Below are 15,948 nucleotides of genomic sequence, written 5' to 3'. Positions count from 1 at the left end.
GCCTTTACCTCCCCTTCCCGGCAAAGGCTCCCCCCACTGGCCCGTGAGGAAGTGGCTGGGGCAGAAGCAGTCACTGGACCGGGGATCGGGACCATGTTCTTCTGGGCTTCCTGGGCTATGGGGACTTGTCAGGACTTGATACAAGACAGCTCTTCGTGGGCTCTGTCCTCCTGCTCAGCTTTGTGTGGACACCAAGGGTCAAAGCCAGCCTGGGAGCAAGACTTGCAGTCTTGGGCTGTGTTCCCTCCGCCCCGTTTGGCAGCCCAGGCCTTGGGGCTGAGCACGGAAGGGGCTGGAACGGTCTAGGGGATCCCTTCTCGGGGGCCCCTGGGCTCAGACGACCAGCTCACCTGCCGGGGGCCTCCACTGTACCAGCCTGGCCCACCCTGATGAGAGTGTTAGGGGCCAGACTGAGCCTTTGCCAGGAGACTTTAGTAAATGTCTTAATCGGATCCCTGTCTTCTCAGCGGTGGCTCTGGTGAGAGCAGGAAAGGTCTTTCAGCATGTTTTCATGTCCCTTGGTGTCCAAGGGCCTGCTCTGGGGCCGGAATGTCAACGGGGGACAGCAGTCCATGGCTGGCTCTCATCCTGAGGACAGGCTGGGGACCGAGGGGCCTCTCGCCTGGTTACTGGGGTTCCTGCTTAGAAGGGACAAAGAGGAGCTTTCAGCCATAGTTCTGTCTTGAGCCTGTTTCCTGGGGTGACATGGGCTGCGCAGGGTCTGTGAGGACCTGGCCCGAGGCCTCTGCTGCCAGCTTGTTCCTGCTCTGACCCGTCCCGTGTCCTAGCATGCCGCAGGAGGCTCGCGGAGGCCTCGTAAACCCCACCCTACAGCAGCATGCCCGGGCCAGCCCTGGAGTCCCGGGGCCCAGGGCTCTCCCACGGCGGCCAGTCTGGCCTCGAGACCTTGTTCCGTGACCCCACCACGTCGCCCCCGAGTCGAGGTGCCCCATGGAGTGTGTCTGAGGAGGAGAGCAGCTCTCTGGTTTTCTCCCTCTGGCAGGAGCTGGTTTCCAGGGGGTGGTGACGCCGGAGCCTCAGAGGCAGGTCTCCACCCTTCCCTGGGGTGCCAGCCCCTGGGGGGTACAGGTCCCTGGAGTCCCTGGCGTTGGCAGAGGGCGGGCATGTCAGGGGCAGTGTTGACACCCTGACCGTGGCGTGGCGACCTGGTGTGCAGATGACCGGTTCCCTCCGGGTGGCCTCTGTCCCTGTGTCTTGCAAGAGTTCAGGCAAGTCGGTGCTTGAGAAGCTGCTTTTAGGAGAGCCGACATCCGCTTGGACAGTTAACGAGGGAGCACGTTGGGCAGCTTCATAGAGAGCTGCTGTCACTCACGGAGGAGGGTCCTCCATGGGGCCTCATGAGGAGCTGACAGCGGCGCCTCCCCACAGCTGGGGGCACGGCCTCTCCTCTGCTCCGCGCTGGGCCAGGGGCTCTCCATGGCTGCTGGGGGTGTCGGTGCCCTTTGGGCCTTAGGCCTCGCTCTGTCCACTCCAGATGAGGTCCCGGGGGCCTCCTGTGACCTGGTGTCGGGCTTCACTCCCCCAGGTGACCTTGGTCACTGGTGTCTGCTCTGGGGAGAAACATAGGAAGAAACCCTGCACTGTGTGCACACTGCACGTGTCCTGGCAAGTCACACCAGGCAGAGTGAAAGACGAGGCTGAGCGGTGGCGAGCTCGCTGGAGACTAGCCCCGGTGCACGTGTGAGGTGGGGAGAGGCTGTGTGGTGTGCTGTCCCCTCTGCCTCCCCGCAGTGGCTGCAGATGTCTGCCTGGGCCCACGCCGTGGGGTCCACGGGGAGAAAGTGATGGACTCGGCGCCCCCGCCAAGCCCCGTGCCCACCCGTGCACTGCCACGGGTTCATGCCTCCTCGTCCTCCTGCCTGGGCGGGGCCCTCTGAGGCAGCACCTCTGCCATCCTGGACAGGGGGCCTGGGGCCCCCGCCTGTGCCTGCAGGACACACCTGAGGATTAGGCACCAGGAGGCCTGGGGCAGCTGGGATGCTGAGGGCCCATCAGACTCGCAGGCATGTCTGACGCACGCCTAGGGCCTAACCTGGAGCAGGGTGGTGTGAGGCTCAACGGGCGGGGCCGCGTGTGCCTGGCGTCGCCTCTGTCCTGAAGGCCCGGCACCCGGGCGGTCTCACTACGGTCTCGCTACGCCTCGGGAGAGCGCCTCCGTGAGCATCGCTGGCTGCTGTCATCGCCATGGCAACGCCGCCATCAATTTTTCTCTTGCTTCCCCCCCCCCCCCCCCCCCCCGCAGCTGCCTTCTGTGAGCCGGAGAAGAACCCACTTCTCCCAGGGAGGGGCTGGTGGCCACGGATCTGGGAAGGCGGGGTCCCCTTGTGCTGTCTGAGCTCTGTGTCGCGTCCCAGGGGCACTGACGGGTCAGCGCCCCCCAGCCCCTCCGCTGTGTTCCCCGTAAGAGAGCACTGTGTTTGTGCCTTGTTCGGGTATATGCTAATTAGCTCCCGGAGGCGCCTTCCGCTCTGGAAGCCACCAGAATAATAGAGCAGTATGGGTATTTGCCTCAGAAGGCTCCAGAAGGTGCTGTGCTCCCAGCCAAGCGTGAGCAGCTGACCCCTTGGCTCGGAGCCCCTCCTGACCATGGCAGACACCAGAGACCTGAGCTTTCATTGTCCTCGGTGGTCACTGGTGACTGCAAGGAACAGCATGATCCCTGAGTAACCACAGTGTGTCCCTCCCGCTGGGTCCGTCCAGCTCCAGGACCCCAGGCTGGACGTCGAGTCACCAGAGAGAGGTCAGATACCTTCTCTGCACCCTCTGGCTCTGTCTGGGACTCTGAGGACTCTCCTGGCGCGTGCCTGTCCCCAGGAGGAGGCAGAGACCGTCAGTGAGTCCCACCGGCCCCAGCGCGGCACGCGCGCACACGTCACACGTGCACACGCAGGCTGTGTTGGGCTCAGCCCTGCTTCTCGAGGGCTGGTGGCCAGATGCCGCGTGGCAGTGCCCAGGCAGGGCTGGGGCTCCCGGCGGGCCCGTGGCTGCCGCAGCCCTCCCCTGGACTCTGGGTCCCAGCCCCCCGAGAGCCCAGCTGAATCACAGGATTCCAACGGCCTGACTGGCAAACAACACTCCCTTCTCCCGAGGGCTCCCACCCTGTGGGCTCAGCACGGTCCGCGCCCTCACCCCCGCCCTGGCCTCTGGCTCCCGCCACTCCTCCAGCGAGGCCCCGGTGGCTCTGGCCTGGCCAGACTGCTCTTGATCAGAGTGCACCTCTCTAATCGTATCTTGTGGCCCCTAGGTTTTTGGGCTCCCTCCTGCTTCCCATGACCCCTGCTCCCAGTTCCACCCAGGCCACCCCAGCCCCTGCCTTGAAGAATCCTGGGGGCTGTAACCCCTGGGCCCTGGAGGGCTTCGGCCTTTGAGGGAAGCATCTGCAGCCCGGGGGCCTTCCTGCCTCTGCCGGTGGTCACTTCCAGCAGTACCGGGACATGGCTGCCCCTGATCTGGCACACAGTTTAACCCCCGGGAGGGAGGAATGTCGGCCACTTGAGGTTGGGGTGGGGGCCTTGGCAGGTGGCACACATCTCCTCTCAAGCCCTGCCATGCCAGCCTCCTGTGCCCTGGGAGGAGGCGATGGGTGTGTGCAGGGCCCTCCCCCAGCACCAGTCCCGGCTGCTCCTGGGGGCCTGTCTGGGCTGAGAGAGTCTAGCTGTGTTGGGGTGCCAGGCTTGACTCTCCCCTGGCTGCAGGCTAGCAGGTTATGGGATCAAACGGAGGGCTTGTAGCAGCCCCAGGGAGACCCTTAGACGAGATGGGGCCTGACTCGGGTCCCCAGGGACCTGGGCTCACATGTGCGGGACCTGTACCTCTGGGTGCCCCCCTCCTGGAAGCCGAGTGCTTTCTGTGAGCCCCCAGCATGGTCCAAGAGCACTGATCTTCCCAAGCGGCCGGTGGGCCAGGCGCGTGGCCTGTCGCTCTCCCCTGTGTGTAGCGCTGCTGAAGATACCCCCTTCCTTGCAGCTTCAGTTCCACTGGGTTCCCCCCGACACTGCCTTCGTGCGTGGCCCCCCGTGCACAGCCTCTCTCATCCACAGGCGCTTGGGACCCTCTCCCAGGCCTGACTTTGTCACTGGGCATGAGGGGCGTCAGGGGTGGGAGGGAAGGAGCCACCCCTTGGTGCCCCCCCGTTGACCACGAGTGGGTGGTGGCCCTGCCATAGGCACAGGCCTGGCCCCAGGGGACTGAACATTGGCCCCAAGCTGGGGGCTTTTCCCATCTTCTTGCCTGTTTCCTTACCCACTTCAACCACCATCATGTTCCTGCTTGCGGGGGGTGGGGAGGGTGTGCGTTGATGTCAGGGTGGTGCTGCACCTAGATCCCATGCTGTCACTGTCACCGCTTCTTGCGGGGGCCAGTGTGTGTCCGGCCCCGTCCCTGGGGCAGGGACTGTGCCATGTGGCTGGCAGGCCCAGCCCCCCTGATCGGGAGGTGCACCGTCTTACTGATTTAATCATGGCACCAGCTACAGACGGCCGAGCTTAAGCCATGAGAAAATGAGTTCAGCCCAGAGCAGCCATCCTGGGGCTCCTCCCCTGCAGGCCCCTGCCGTGTGAGGGTCTGTCACCCCCCACAGGTCACCCTCCCTGATGAACACCCTCTGGTCTGTAGACCAGCCCCAGAGCAGAAGCTGGTCTCTGCCCCAGGGCTTGTGTCCCGCTGTGTGCGGCAGTGGGTTCTGGAGGCCCCAGATTGGGGTTGGACCCTCCCCCCTTGCTCCCCGACTCAGGGCTCAGTTAGCCTCTGCCTCAGAGATCGAAACTGCCTTCCCTGAGGGCCTCCAAAAGTAGAAAACAGAACTAGCCTACGATCCAGGGGTCACACTACTGGGTATGTACCCAGAGAATACGAAAATGCTGATTCAAAGGGATACGTGCTCCCTGACGTCTGTAGCAGCACCGTCGACAAGAGCCAAGTTAAGGCAGCGGCCCAAGCGTGCATCGACTGGTGAACGGAGAAGGAAGCGGTCTGTGCACGTGGACTGTTACACAGCGATCAAAAAGAATGAAACCCTGCCATTTGCAACAACATGGACGGAGCTGGAGAGTGTTATGCTGAGTGAAGTACGTTGCAGGGAAAGACAAATACCGTATGATTTCACTTACGTGTGGAGTTTAAGAAACAAAAAACGAGCAAAGGGGAAAAGAGACAAACCAAGAAACAGACTGCTCGCTACGGAGAGCACCTGACGGCTACAGAGGGGAGGTGGGGGGCAGGTGACAGGGCTTCGGGAGGGCGCTTGTCGGGACGAGCAGCGGCTGACGTCTGGAAGCGTGGAGTCACTGTATCAGACCCCCACGTCTAGTCTTACACCGGACCTTAACTAACTGGAATGAAAAGAAAGAAACCGCCCTCCTGGGCCACCTCCACTTGGGGCCTCCGCTTTCTCTGCCTTTCTTGGATTCATCAGGTTTTACACGTCCCACACTGGGTTGCCTCTGGACCTGTCAGTGTGGAGGTGATGCTCAGCGGGCCTTCCAGGGGGCACACCTAGCCCTGGCCTCTGGCAGCTGCTTCTCCATGCTGAGTTGCTCACCTTCGCAGTGGGGTCAGCTCAGGCCGCAGGCCTTCGTGGAAGCCGTCCCCAGGCCGGTGTCCTCGGACCTGTGTGGCCCTGGCAACAGTGTGTTCTTGTGTAAGCCTCAAGGGGGCGCTCCCTCTCACCCTGGTGAAATGCCGTCCCTGCTCCTTGGGGGTTAGGCACTGGCGGGGTGGCCTGGGGGGCTTTCAGGAGGACCCTGGTCCCTGCCCCACCATCGCGGGTACGGATGAATTGCCGTCCGGGCGCAAGGGAGCCCCCAGGCCCAAGCCCCTCCCCACTGGTCTTTTTGCCAGTCTGCCATATTCCCGCTCCCGTTCAGCTTCTTGTCATTTGAGGGTCATGAGAACACGTATCTTCTGCAAAAAGAAAAGGGAAAAAAACAAAAAGCCAGAGTGAATCTTCACAAATGTTGGTGTCGTGAAGGTGTAGGAGGGCTGTGCAGATCCAGACGAAGACCCCGGCACCCGAGGAGCAAGGCACGAATCCCAGCACCGCGCATTCCTGGGCACCTGCCTGTGAGCCTGCAGAGGACCGAGCGGTTCTGAGTGCTCAAAGCCGCGTTCAGATGGACAGAATGCGGAGTTCCTAACGGAGAGAAACAAGACGGCCGTGCGGTCCCGGATTGGGGGAAGCTCTCAGACGGCCCGCCCGCGTTCCGGGTGCACCGTCTAGGCTGTCGAGTGGAGAGGGTCCGCTTTCCTCATGTGGGGCGGCCGTGCTGCACGAGAGCGTGCACATGTGTGTGCACCCACGGCAAAGCAGATTCGGCAAAACCCTGGGGGCCAGGGGACCCAGGTGGCGGGTAGACGGGTATGTATCATTCTTGCGACCTTAGGAAGGTTCAGAAGGTCGGGCTGGGAGGAGAGTGTGTACTGTGCTCTAAGCCATGGGGAAGAACGGACTCATTCAAAGCCATGACTCACGGCCCTTTGGATGGCCCGCAGTTCCCACTGTGTTTACCCAGGGCCACCAATGGAAACTTCTGGGTGGGGCCGTGCCCGCAGGCCGTCCCGCAGCCCACAGGGGAGTCCCGGGTGCCAGCCAGCTGCTGCGGGGGCCTGCCTCTCACCTCTGGTTCCCGTGGGAGGCAGGTCTGCACCTGTGCCGGTCTTGGGTTCAGAGAAGCTGCCGGATGGGTCTCCCTGCTGCCGGCCGCTCCTTGTGCTCGTGGTCTCTGTGCCCCATGGTGTCCACCAGGAGCCCTGGGACCCTGAGGCCGTGTCCCCATCCGCTGCCAGCCCCGCGGACTTGCAGCCCTGCCGTCCAGGCCCGTCGTCTGTGCGTGTCTCCCAGGAGAGTGCAGCGGTGCCAGGAGGAGAGCCTCTGTTCCCCGAGTCCCCTGGAGCAGCACCTGGCACAAAGCGGGTGCTCGCTCAACAGCCGTGGGCCAGACTGCAGAGGATGAAGTGTGAGCAAGCCCCCAGGCTGCGAGCAGCTCACCTTTACCTGTGTGCGGTTCTCGTGCTGAGACACCGGCTGGGACTTTGTAGAGTCTGTGTCTTTAACAAAATGGGTACATGTACTTTTTTGTAGTTTTCAAAGGTTTTCCGGGTTCTGAGACACGCCGCAGGCGCGGTCCTGCGGCCCTGCATGAGTGTGAAGTGGCTGAGGACGTTCCACTCTGTGTTGCCTGGCGGCACACCCTCCATGCTGTCCTTCTGGCAGTTCCGAAAGCCCCTGGGACGCATGGCTGACGCTTCTACAGCACCTGCTCACAGGACACGGCGGTATGCCGGTGGGCACTGTCCTCTCCCGGGTTCCGTCCCGAGAGCCTCGGGCCTGCCCGGCTGCCCCCCTGCCGTGGGGCCCCTTCACCTGCACCCCTGTGTCTGCGGCCAGGCTCCCCATTCTCGCACCCTGCCATGCTCCCTCTGTGTGGCTGGGGTCTCTTGTTTCTGCCTTTTTCTCTCCTTGGTGGGTACCTCTGGTTCCCAGGGGCTGGGCAGCACCTGACTCCGTGGGTCCAGCTGGGCCCCTCCATCCTCGTTCTGGCACTGAGTTTCCTGCCGGGGCCAGCGCAAGTTTTTGAGGGTCTGTTGGGAATTTTTCTGTAAAAGCAGCATGACTGAGTCCTGGTGCCCCCTCTCGCTGTGACCCCAGGGTTTGACAGAAGCCAGCGCCCACTTCCCCCCGAGGACAGCCTCCGCCCTCCCCTGCCCGCCCGTGCGGCTCTGAGGGGATGGCTGCCTAGTCACCTGGAGCGGCCGGGACATCCGTTCCTCTGAGAATCTGCAGCTTCACTGGTGGCATCTGGGCATCCAGGCTCGTCTGGAGGAGCCTCGGGGGGGCCTGCGGCTCTGGACTGCCCAGCCTCTGACCCCCACACGTGGTGGCTCTGGCCGGGGAGGTCCCGCTCTGCTTGGCTGCTCTGGGGTCCGCCGGTCTGGGAGCGGTTTTGCTGTAAGCAGGTGGGCAAACTGCAGAACGGGTGTCGTGAAGACCAATGCGTGCAGGAGAGCACAGGGCTGTGGTGCGGTCAGATGCCCCCCGACGAGGGCGGACTGTCGCAGCGCTGAGCCGGTGGCGTCCACCTGTCCATTGACAGACAGCTGGAAAAACAGCAAGCTTTCAACCCCTGTGCCGGGTGTCGTTCATCCGTCAGAGGGGTGACGAGCTGACCCGCTACCACACGGAGGAGCCTACAGAACGTGCTCCATGGGGAAGCCAGGCACAGAGGGGCCTATCTACGTGTACGATTCCATTTACGTGGAATGTCCAGAACGGGGAAACCCATAGAGACAAGGACTGATGGCTGCGAGAGCCTGGAGGGATGGGAGTTCATGGGGACGGATTTTTTTGTGGTGATGGAATGTTCTGGAATTAGGGGTGGGTGGTTGCTCAACGTTGGTGCATGTCCTGGAGGACAGAGTTGCTTGTCAGGGGGCACAGAGGCCTGGGCTCTGGCAGCTCCATGTCTAGCCACCCCGGCTCCAGCACCATGTCCTTGTTGGGGGCCCTGTCCCCACTGGAATGCTGGACAGTCTCTGGCCTGTCACCCCAGGGCTGGGCCACCACCCTGAGGCACCAGATACCCCAGCTGGCTCCCAAGGCCCCCCAGCCCGTCTTCAGCTGCATGCGGACGTGTCCACATGCTCAGGCTCCCAGGTCGGGGATTGTCCCACCGTTGTCCTGTGTTAGCCCCACAGTGGGCTGTGCTGGAGGGGAAGGTGAGCGGCACGTCCTCCATGTCTGTGAGCAAGCGCGGCGTGTGTGCCTGTGTGTGCGTGTGTACCTGTGTGTGCGTGTGTGTGTGTGCCTGAGCGCCTGTGCGCACGTGTGCCTGTGTGCACGTATGTGTGTGCGTGCATATATCTACATGAGTGTGTTTTGTGGGTACATGGATGCACATAACGTGTGTGTGCTGGCTGCCCGGCCCCTGCTTCTCCCGGGGGATGAGCGTTGCTGTGTGTACGCTAAAGACGTTTGAGGTTCCAGGGAGCATCTGAAACACTAAAACTCTGAGCTGAGGGGTGTGCAGCGGAGGTGACTCACTGCTGACCTGGCTGCTTGACCGGCAGGGTAAACACTCAGCAGGAGGGTTGGAGAGGACATGGCCTCTGATTCAGATGCCTCAGTGTTCTGGACACTGCTGGGTCCTGTGTGAAGCCTGTGTGCGTGCGTCTCTTTTCTTGTCCGTGTTCCCGGTGGCCTTTACCCCTTCCTCACCCGCAAATCCTCCTCCACACCTGTGAGCTGTTGAGCTTGCGTGGTCCCCTGGCTCCAACCCGGCCACCAGGCCTCAGGGTTTTCTGACTCACTAGCCCTGTGTGTGGCAGGGGCTGCTCTCCCATGCCCACCGTGCCCTGGGCGTGGGCACCTGCCACCTGGCACCCCTCTGTTGACACTCTTTGGAGCCCTGACGGTTCCTTTCAGGTGGTGGTTCTCGGGCAGAGTTATCCCGCCCATCTGCTGTTTGCTCTGGCAAGGCTGAGTCTGAGCTGCTATTTTAAACCCGGTTTTTCAAGTTTAGGACCTGCCTGAGCTATGAGCCCAAGACATGAATTCCCCGGGGCCTGTGCATCTGCACTTAGTGGAGGCCAGGGAACAGCCTGTGGCCTCCTTCCAGGGAGGGGGTCCCCACTCCATGCTGTCCCTCACGTGGGGGAGATGGGGTGGAGAGAGTCATGGAACCCAGAAATCAGACACAGCCCTGGCCAGCTCACTGGCGCTCAGGACCTTCCCGAGCTTGCCTTCAGGACCCAGAAAGCACAGTGGAGGAGACAAGTGAGCGTTGGTGCGGATGCCAGGGGCTCTCTGTTGTTTCTCGGGGAGTGGGGCTTGGGACGCAGCCCTGCCCTTGCCCCCTGCAGCCAGCTCAGTGCACCCAGCAGCGCTCCAGGGGTCCAGTGCCTGGCAGGGGCTTGTTCACCCACCTACCACCGCCTCGCATGGTTCGTGAGCATATGGCTTCTAGCAGCTGCTTGTAAAACGCAGTTTAAAAATTGCCTGTGTGGGCTGGATGTGCAGCCACGGGTTTGCAGCTTAGAGCTGAGTGTGCGCACGGGCTGTGTGACCGACAGCACGGCCATGGCGGGGGGGGGGGGGGGGGGGGAGGCGGGCCTGTCAGTGCGGGCAGCGGCCAGGGGAGACTCCGGGGTGCTCTGAGTGTGTCGGCGGCAGGGGGGAGCAGTGGCCATGGTTCCTCATGAAGCTTCACGCACCTTTCTGGATGTCAGGAATTCCTTTCCTAAAGGAATTGCTCTTCACCAAAGTTCTTAACTGTTTTCAAACGTTTTCCTTGAGCTAGTTGCACGCAGAGTTTTTAGGAATTACATGTTTTTCATTCGATCTTGATGTTGACTTATTGTTTTGGGGCCCAAAGTGTGGCCGATGCCGTGGGTGCTGCCCCAGTGGGGAGACTGTGCTGGACTGCGGCTTGCTTGTGTCTGACTCACAGACTTGATGGCCCTCGCGAGGGCTATGGGGGCAGAGGGTGGGTGTGTGAGGGCCGTGCCCACCGGGCCACGTTCTCGGGCTCTTCCCCACGCTGGCCAGACCTCGTGCCCCGTGAGCACTGCCCCCCTTGGCCTCAGTTTAACCGATTCCCACATGCCCACGGGCAGAGAGCTGGAAGGTGGGTCCAGGGCCCCTGACACAGGTAGACCCCCGTGTCATAAACAAGACCCCAGATGTTTTCCCCACCGCAGAGTGGTGGGTGTTTGTCCTGGGAAAGTTCCGGAATACCAAAAGCACAGAGAAGCAGAATCAAGCTGGAGCTGCCACTCTTGGGTCTTAGACGGATTCTGAGCATCTGGAGCTAAGACCTGTGGGTCTGGGTCTGCTGTGGGCGCCGCTCCAGCTCCACGGGACGCGTCCCCGCCGCACACACCAGAGCGGGAGTCAGAAAGTCCGAGGCGGCCCCCAGCTGTCTCACCCCAAGCAGGTGCCGGTGGGGCTCGTGGTCTGTCACAGGCAGGTGGCGGCAGCCTGGCCTCGTCCCCGAGACCACCCTGGCTACTCGCTCCCCTTTGTCTCAGTGGCTTCCCTCCCACCAAGGCCGGCAGCCGGGCTCCTTTGTGTCACCTTGTGTCCCCTGTCATTCTTGGGCTCTTCCCTGACACATCAGACCCCCAGATTCGGGATTGGGTAAGAGGACGGTCAAGGCCAGGGGAGACTCGATCTCTCCTGCAGGGGCTGGTTAGCTCATCTCCCCGCCCCGTGTGCGGTTGGCCACTGACCACATGTGGTCACAGCTCCGACCCGACCACAGGAAGCCACGGCAGAGGCAGGGCCTTCTTCCCAGGGCCGTCCACGCTTGTCCTGTCCCATCTTGGGGCGCCATCAGGCCCAAGGTCAGGCCTGCGTTTGGAGCAGGTGCAGGAGTAGCTTCGGGAGCTCGGGGCACTGACGGGCGTTCCCCGGCTGTGGTTCTGGCACGGGCATCTGTGGCAATTCCGCCGTGCGATGCACTCAGCACACGGAGCTCCCGGGGTCTGCCCCTGCTTGTGCATGTCTCCTCCCTCAGACTCCTGGGTAGGACGCAGCCCAGCCCCTGAGCTGCCTGTGTCCACAGGGCTGCAGCAGACTGCCTGAGGGAGGCGCGTGTGTACACACTCCCTCTCACACCCACACACACTCACACGCCGTGATGGTGGCACTGGCCCTGCCCGCAGGCCAGGCCCCAGGGGTCTGCGCTTACCCGAGTGGCAGGCCTGAGGGCGTCTTTGCCCTACATGGGCTCAAGGCTAGCTGAGGAGGAGGGACACGTCAGCCTTGCACGGCCTGTGGCAGGACAGTGGGGTCTCAGCCGCCAGGTGAGTCAGCTCCTTGGGACATGCTGAGTCCCTTTCCCTCCCCCCGCCCCCGACAGAAATCTGGGGCAGAGCAGGTGTTGGACACGTCCTGGACGTTGGACACTGGACACATCCAGTGACACTGAGAATCAGACAGCAGAGCTCAGGGCCCTGCAGGGCGGGGTTCCGCTGGCTCAGGTGGAGCCTGGCGGACCTCAAGGCCCTGCTGACCGATATGTCCGCGGTATGGTTCCTGGTCACAGTCGAGGCTCAGCGTGTCCCATGGGCGTCACGGAACAGCCAGTGACCAGGAGAAGTGGACCTCCCCAGAACCCTGTGGTGCCTCTGGGAGGGAAAGTGACACCGGTGAGGCCATCCATGCGGCTGGCAGGCAGTGCCACCCCATCAGGGTGCAAGGGCCATGGGACCTTGTTTCCATTTCTAGCTGGCCTTGCCGGGGGCCAGGGTACCCCTCGTACTGCCCCCCAAGAGGGTCTCTGGGTCACGTGGCCCAGGGGTGAGTAAGGAGAGCGTGCTGGTGTAGGCAGCACTGCAGGGATGGGGCTTGTCGGAAATGACCACCCTCGAGGGCAGAGTGGGTCCCCTGCTCCGTCATGTCCGCAGCACGTGGACAGCATTTGCTCCGTGAATGGCGCCGAGCGAATACTCGCCGTTCGGATGAATGCAGCCCGACTGTCCATTCCAGCTCTTCTCTCCGAGGAGACAGCTATTTGCCCTGGGGAGGGGGTCCTTCCCGCCAGTGTTGCGGGGCTGCTGGGCAGCCCTGAGGGTCTCGGGGCGGGTGTCCTTGAGTGGCCTCTGGCCTAGAGCTTCTGTTTCCTGGGCCCTGACTTGGGGGTGACCATGCTGGTGTCGTGGGCTGTGCAGCGACCCTCCCTCCACGACCACAACCTGAAACGCTGCGCACCTGCTGATCCCAGTGACCGTGCTCCAGGATGGCAACTGTGTGGAACCTTCCGGAGCTTTGGGAGGAGGAGGACCGAGGCTGAGCCCTCCCCCGTCCCTGCTCTGGAAAAGATGCCTGCAGAGCTGGGCCTGGCGCTCCCGTTGTCCCTGGAGGCCCTTGGTGAGGCCAGCCTGGCGCTGTGCACCTCAGGAGCCTCCTCGGGTCCCTCCCGTCTGGGGCCCACAGCCAGGTCTTATCTTGGCCCCACGTAACTCGCATGGAGGGCATGGGTGGTGGGTTTGTTGGGCCCCTGTGCCACCTGGGCCCAGAGTGGGTGGGCCGGCCACGGTTGGCGGCTACGTGTGGGAGCGGGACGTGGGCTGAGATGTACGTGTGCTCATGGGCTCACTCATGCGCTTGAGCTGTGCGGACAGAGGGGCTCCCAGCTTCTTGCCTGTTGTGAACCTCAGCTCTTACCCACCATCCCCAAAGTCGCCCAGTGGTAATCCTTGTCATTCTAGAATCTTCCATCTTGTCTTCGTGTTACCAGAAGGAACAGTGTTCTCTCCCCTGCCCCCGGTGCCCCTCTGCCTGCTGGTCACCCGCTCCCCAGCCACGGAGGGTGGAGGGGCCACAGCGCAGAGTGCTTAACTTTTCTCTCCTCCTCTTCCCCACCCTCCTGCTTTTCCAGGAGACGTTCTCTTTCAGATGGCCGAGGTCCACAGGCAGATTCAGAATCAGTTGGAAGAGATGGTGAGGCTTCTGGGGAGGAAGGGGCAAATGCAGGGGGACAGGTCAGTCAGAGGTGAGGAGAAAGCGGGCTGTGTGCTTTGGCCATGTGTCCATTTGGGAACGTTGTGTCACCGTGTGGCTGCACTCAGAAAGATGGGGACAAATCCCAGGCCCGGGACAGAAGTCACATAATGGGGAGGTGACTCATCGTGGGGGCCAAGGACAAACAGAAGCAGCCGGGAGGAAAGGGCGCAGGCCACACGGGATCTCATACTCCACGCAGGGACACAGGGTGGCGGGCCTGAGGAGCACACACGTGCCCAGATTCCAGGCCCAGCCAGGACCCAGCAGGTCTAAAGTGAGGGGTCACTCGGGCCCCTCCCAGTTTGCTCGTGTCAGCTTGAGTAACTCCTCAGCACCGGAGAGCAGAGGGGGGATGGTGGGGAGCAGTTTCTGTGTCTGCCCTGGGAAGCCGAGCCCCCGACGGTGTCCGAGGCCAGGACAGTCTGACGTCCCCACTTCTGTTCAGCGCTCGTTCCTGGAGCCTTCCGGCTCCCCAGGCCCCGCCCGTCTGTGCAGGCTCATTGGCTCAGGGAGCAGACGGGCCCCTTGTCTCTCGGGGTGGCCCGTGTCTGGGGCGCCGTGGTGACCGTCCACCTCTCCTAGGAGGGCCCCCCCCACCCGCCTCGTGCCCTGGCCTGTGTCGTACTCACTGCCCATATGTGTTCTCTCCATGTCCAGCTGAAGTCTTTCCACAATGAGCTGCTCACGCAGCTGGAGCAGAAGGTGGAGCTGGATTCCAGGTACCTGAGCGTAAGTAGCCAACACCTGTCTGGTCGCCCGCACTGCTACTGCTCCCCCTCACACTTGGCATCTCTCGGGTGGTCAGCTCGCTGCGAGCTTCCCATCCTGCAGGTTCCCTGGCCCTCCCCGTGCCTGCCCGTCTGGGACTGAGCACAGCGTGTGGGCGAGGCCGGCTCATCCGGTGCCCTGCACGCCCAGTTCTGGTGCCCCCACAGCTCGCCGCCTTCCGTAGTGATGATGGCACGGCGCTGCCGCCCCGCAGAGCCTGCACAGACTCCGTGTCTGTGACCTGGAGGCCTTGGTGCCCCGTCCCTATGCCATCACCTGTCCCCAGGGCCAGAGGGGCCCGAGGTGCTGTGCTCTGTCGGGGCGTGCGATCTATGTTCACAGGAGGCGCCCTGACTCTCGGTGACGGGGGAGGGGGAGAGGCCCAGTGTCCGCGTGTGGGACCATAGGGCCGCCGCAGGAGGGTGAGGCCTGGGTCAGCTGTGCTCCCCCCTCAGCCTGCAGCCAGCTGTTGCCGGCCGCCCTTGGGGCCGGGCTGGCTGAAGCTGCGCAGAGAGCGGGAAGGGCCGTCGGCTCATGGGTCGGCGTGTGGCGTCTTTGACTCTCAGGCCGCGTTGAAGAAATACCAGACAGAGCAAAGGAGCAAGGGTGACGCGCTGGACAAGTGCCAGGCTGAGCTGAAGAAACTCCGCAAGAAGAGCCAGGGCAGCAAAAACCCGCAGAAGTACTCGGACAAGGAGCTGCAGGTAGGACTCGGACCGGCCGGTGCCGCAGGGCCACGCGGGGCCTGCTGTCGTGACACCGGCGGCCCCTTGAGCGAGCAGTGCCGAGGAAGCGCTCCCCTCCCCGGGCCCTCTTGGTGGACCTGGGCAGAGCCGGGCTCCGTTCTCCTGGTGGTTTCGGGGCAACGAGTACGTCCCATCCTAGAGCTGGCAGATGGCCAGCATGGTCCTGCGGCCCCCCCTGCCCTGCTCTCGGAGCCTCGGTGGGGCGCCGGAAGCCTTGCTGCCAAAGGAGCAGAGACCCCAAGGACGTCTTCTTGCTCTGTCTTCTGGATTCTGCCCCCAGGACTGGACCCAGAGCCTCCGTAGGGCGACGCTGGCCGGTCGGGCGTCTCAGCAGCCCGAGAGGCAGATGGCACGGGAGGGCGTGGGAGGGCCCGCCCTGGTGTGGCCTCCCTCACCACTGGGCCCAGCATTGCAGACACCGTGTGCGGAATGGGCCAGGGATTTGGGACAGTGTGGCCCCAATACACCTGATTCACCCGAGCCCCCTGGCCAGTTGACACAGATCAGGCCCATAATACCTGCTGCTGCCTGAGGCCCCGTGTAACTCAGATAAGGAGGAAAGACAAAACAGCTCCCCAGCCGCTTCGGGGGTGGGGGGAGCCCCACGGGGCCGGGCACAGGCGTGAGCCCCTCATCTCCTGAGTCCCCACCCTTGGTGCCGGCTGGGTTGGCAAGCCTTGAGGTGCGCCGTGCACCCCCGCTCTCCCCCACATGTGTGTGTCTCCCTAGGTGGGGCATGCACCCTGCACCGTCCCCGAGCGCGGTGCCGGCGAGCAGCCCACCGGGTCGGGCGCAGGGGCCTGGCAGCATCAGGTGAGAACCGTCACCTCGCATGCAGAGCACCATGGCCTGGTGAGGGCAGCAGGGGTGCCAGCTGTCCGGGGCAGCAGTGGGACCGCGCCCGCCGCTCTC

The 15,948-nt window shown here is 63.1% G+C and overlaps 1 protein-coding gene across 8 annotated transcripts in view; it reads left to right on the top strand.

Annotated features, from left to right (window-relative positions):
• The window catches only part of BAIAP2 (BAR/IMD domain containing adaptor protein 2), a 66,694-nt gene that overhangs the window by 26,879 nt on the left and 23,867 nt on the right, over positions 1 to 15,948 (top strand). For all 8 annotated transcript variants that reach the window (XR_012376216.1, XM_073886149.1, XM_025859696.2 and 5 more), the window contains exons 4-6: positions 13,398 to 13,459; positions 14,180 to 14,251; positions 14,857 to 14,994. Coding sequence is in view for 7 of the 8 variants with exons in the window: in XM_073886149.1 (XP_073742250.1) it covers positions 13,398 to 13,459; positions 14,180 to 14,251; positions 14,857 to 14,994 (272 nt within the window). In the remaining variant the exon portion in view is untranslated. The remainder of the gene's footprint in view (positions 1 to 13,397; positions 13,460 to 14,179; positions 14,252 to 14,856; positions 14,995 to 15,948) is intronic.

Source organism: Callorhinus ursinus, unplaced genomic scaffold (assembly GCF_003265705.2).
Source record: "Callorhinus ursinus isolate GAN/ISIS: 27379988/994484 unplaced genomic scaffold, GSC_fseal_2.0 scaffold68, whole genome shotgun sequence".
Taxonomy (NCBI): domain Eukaryota; kingdom Metazoa; phylum Chordata; class Mammalia; order Carnivora; family Otariidae; genus Callorhinus; species Callorhinus ursinus.
The sequence above is the reverse complement of the archived record's forward strand: the minus strand, read 5'-3'. Positions and strand labels throughout refer to the sequence as shown.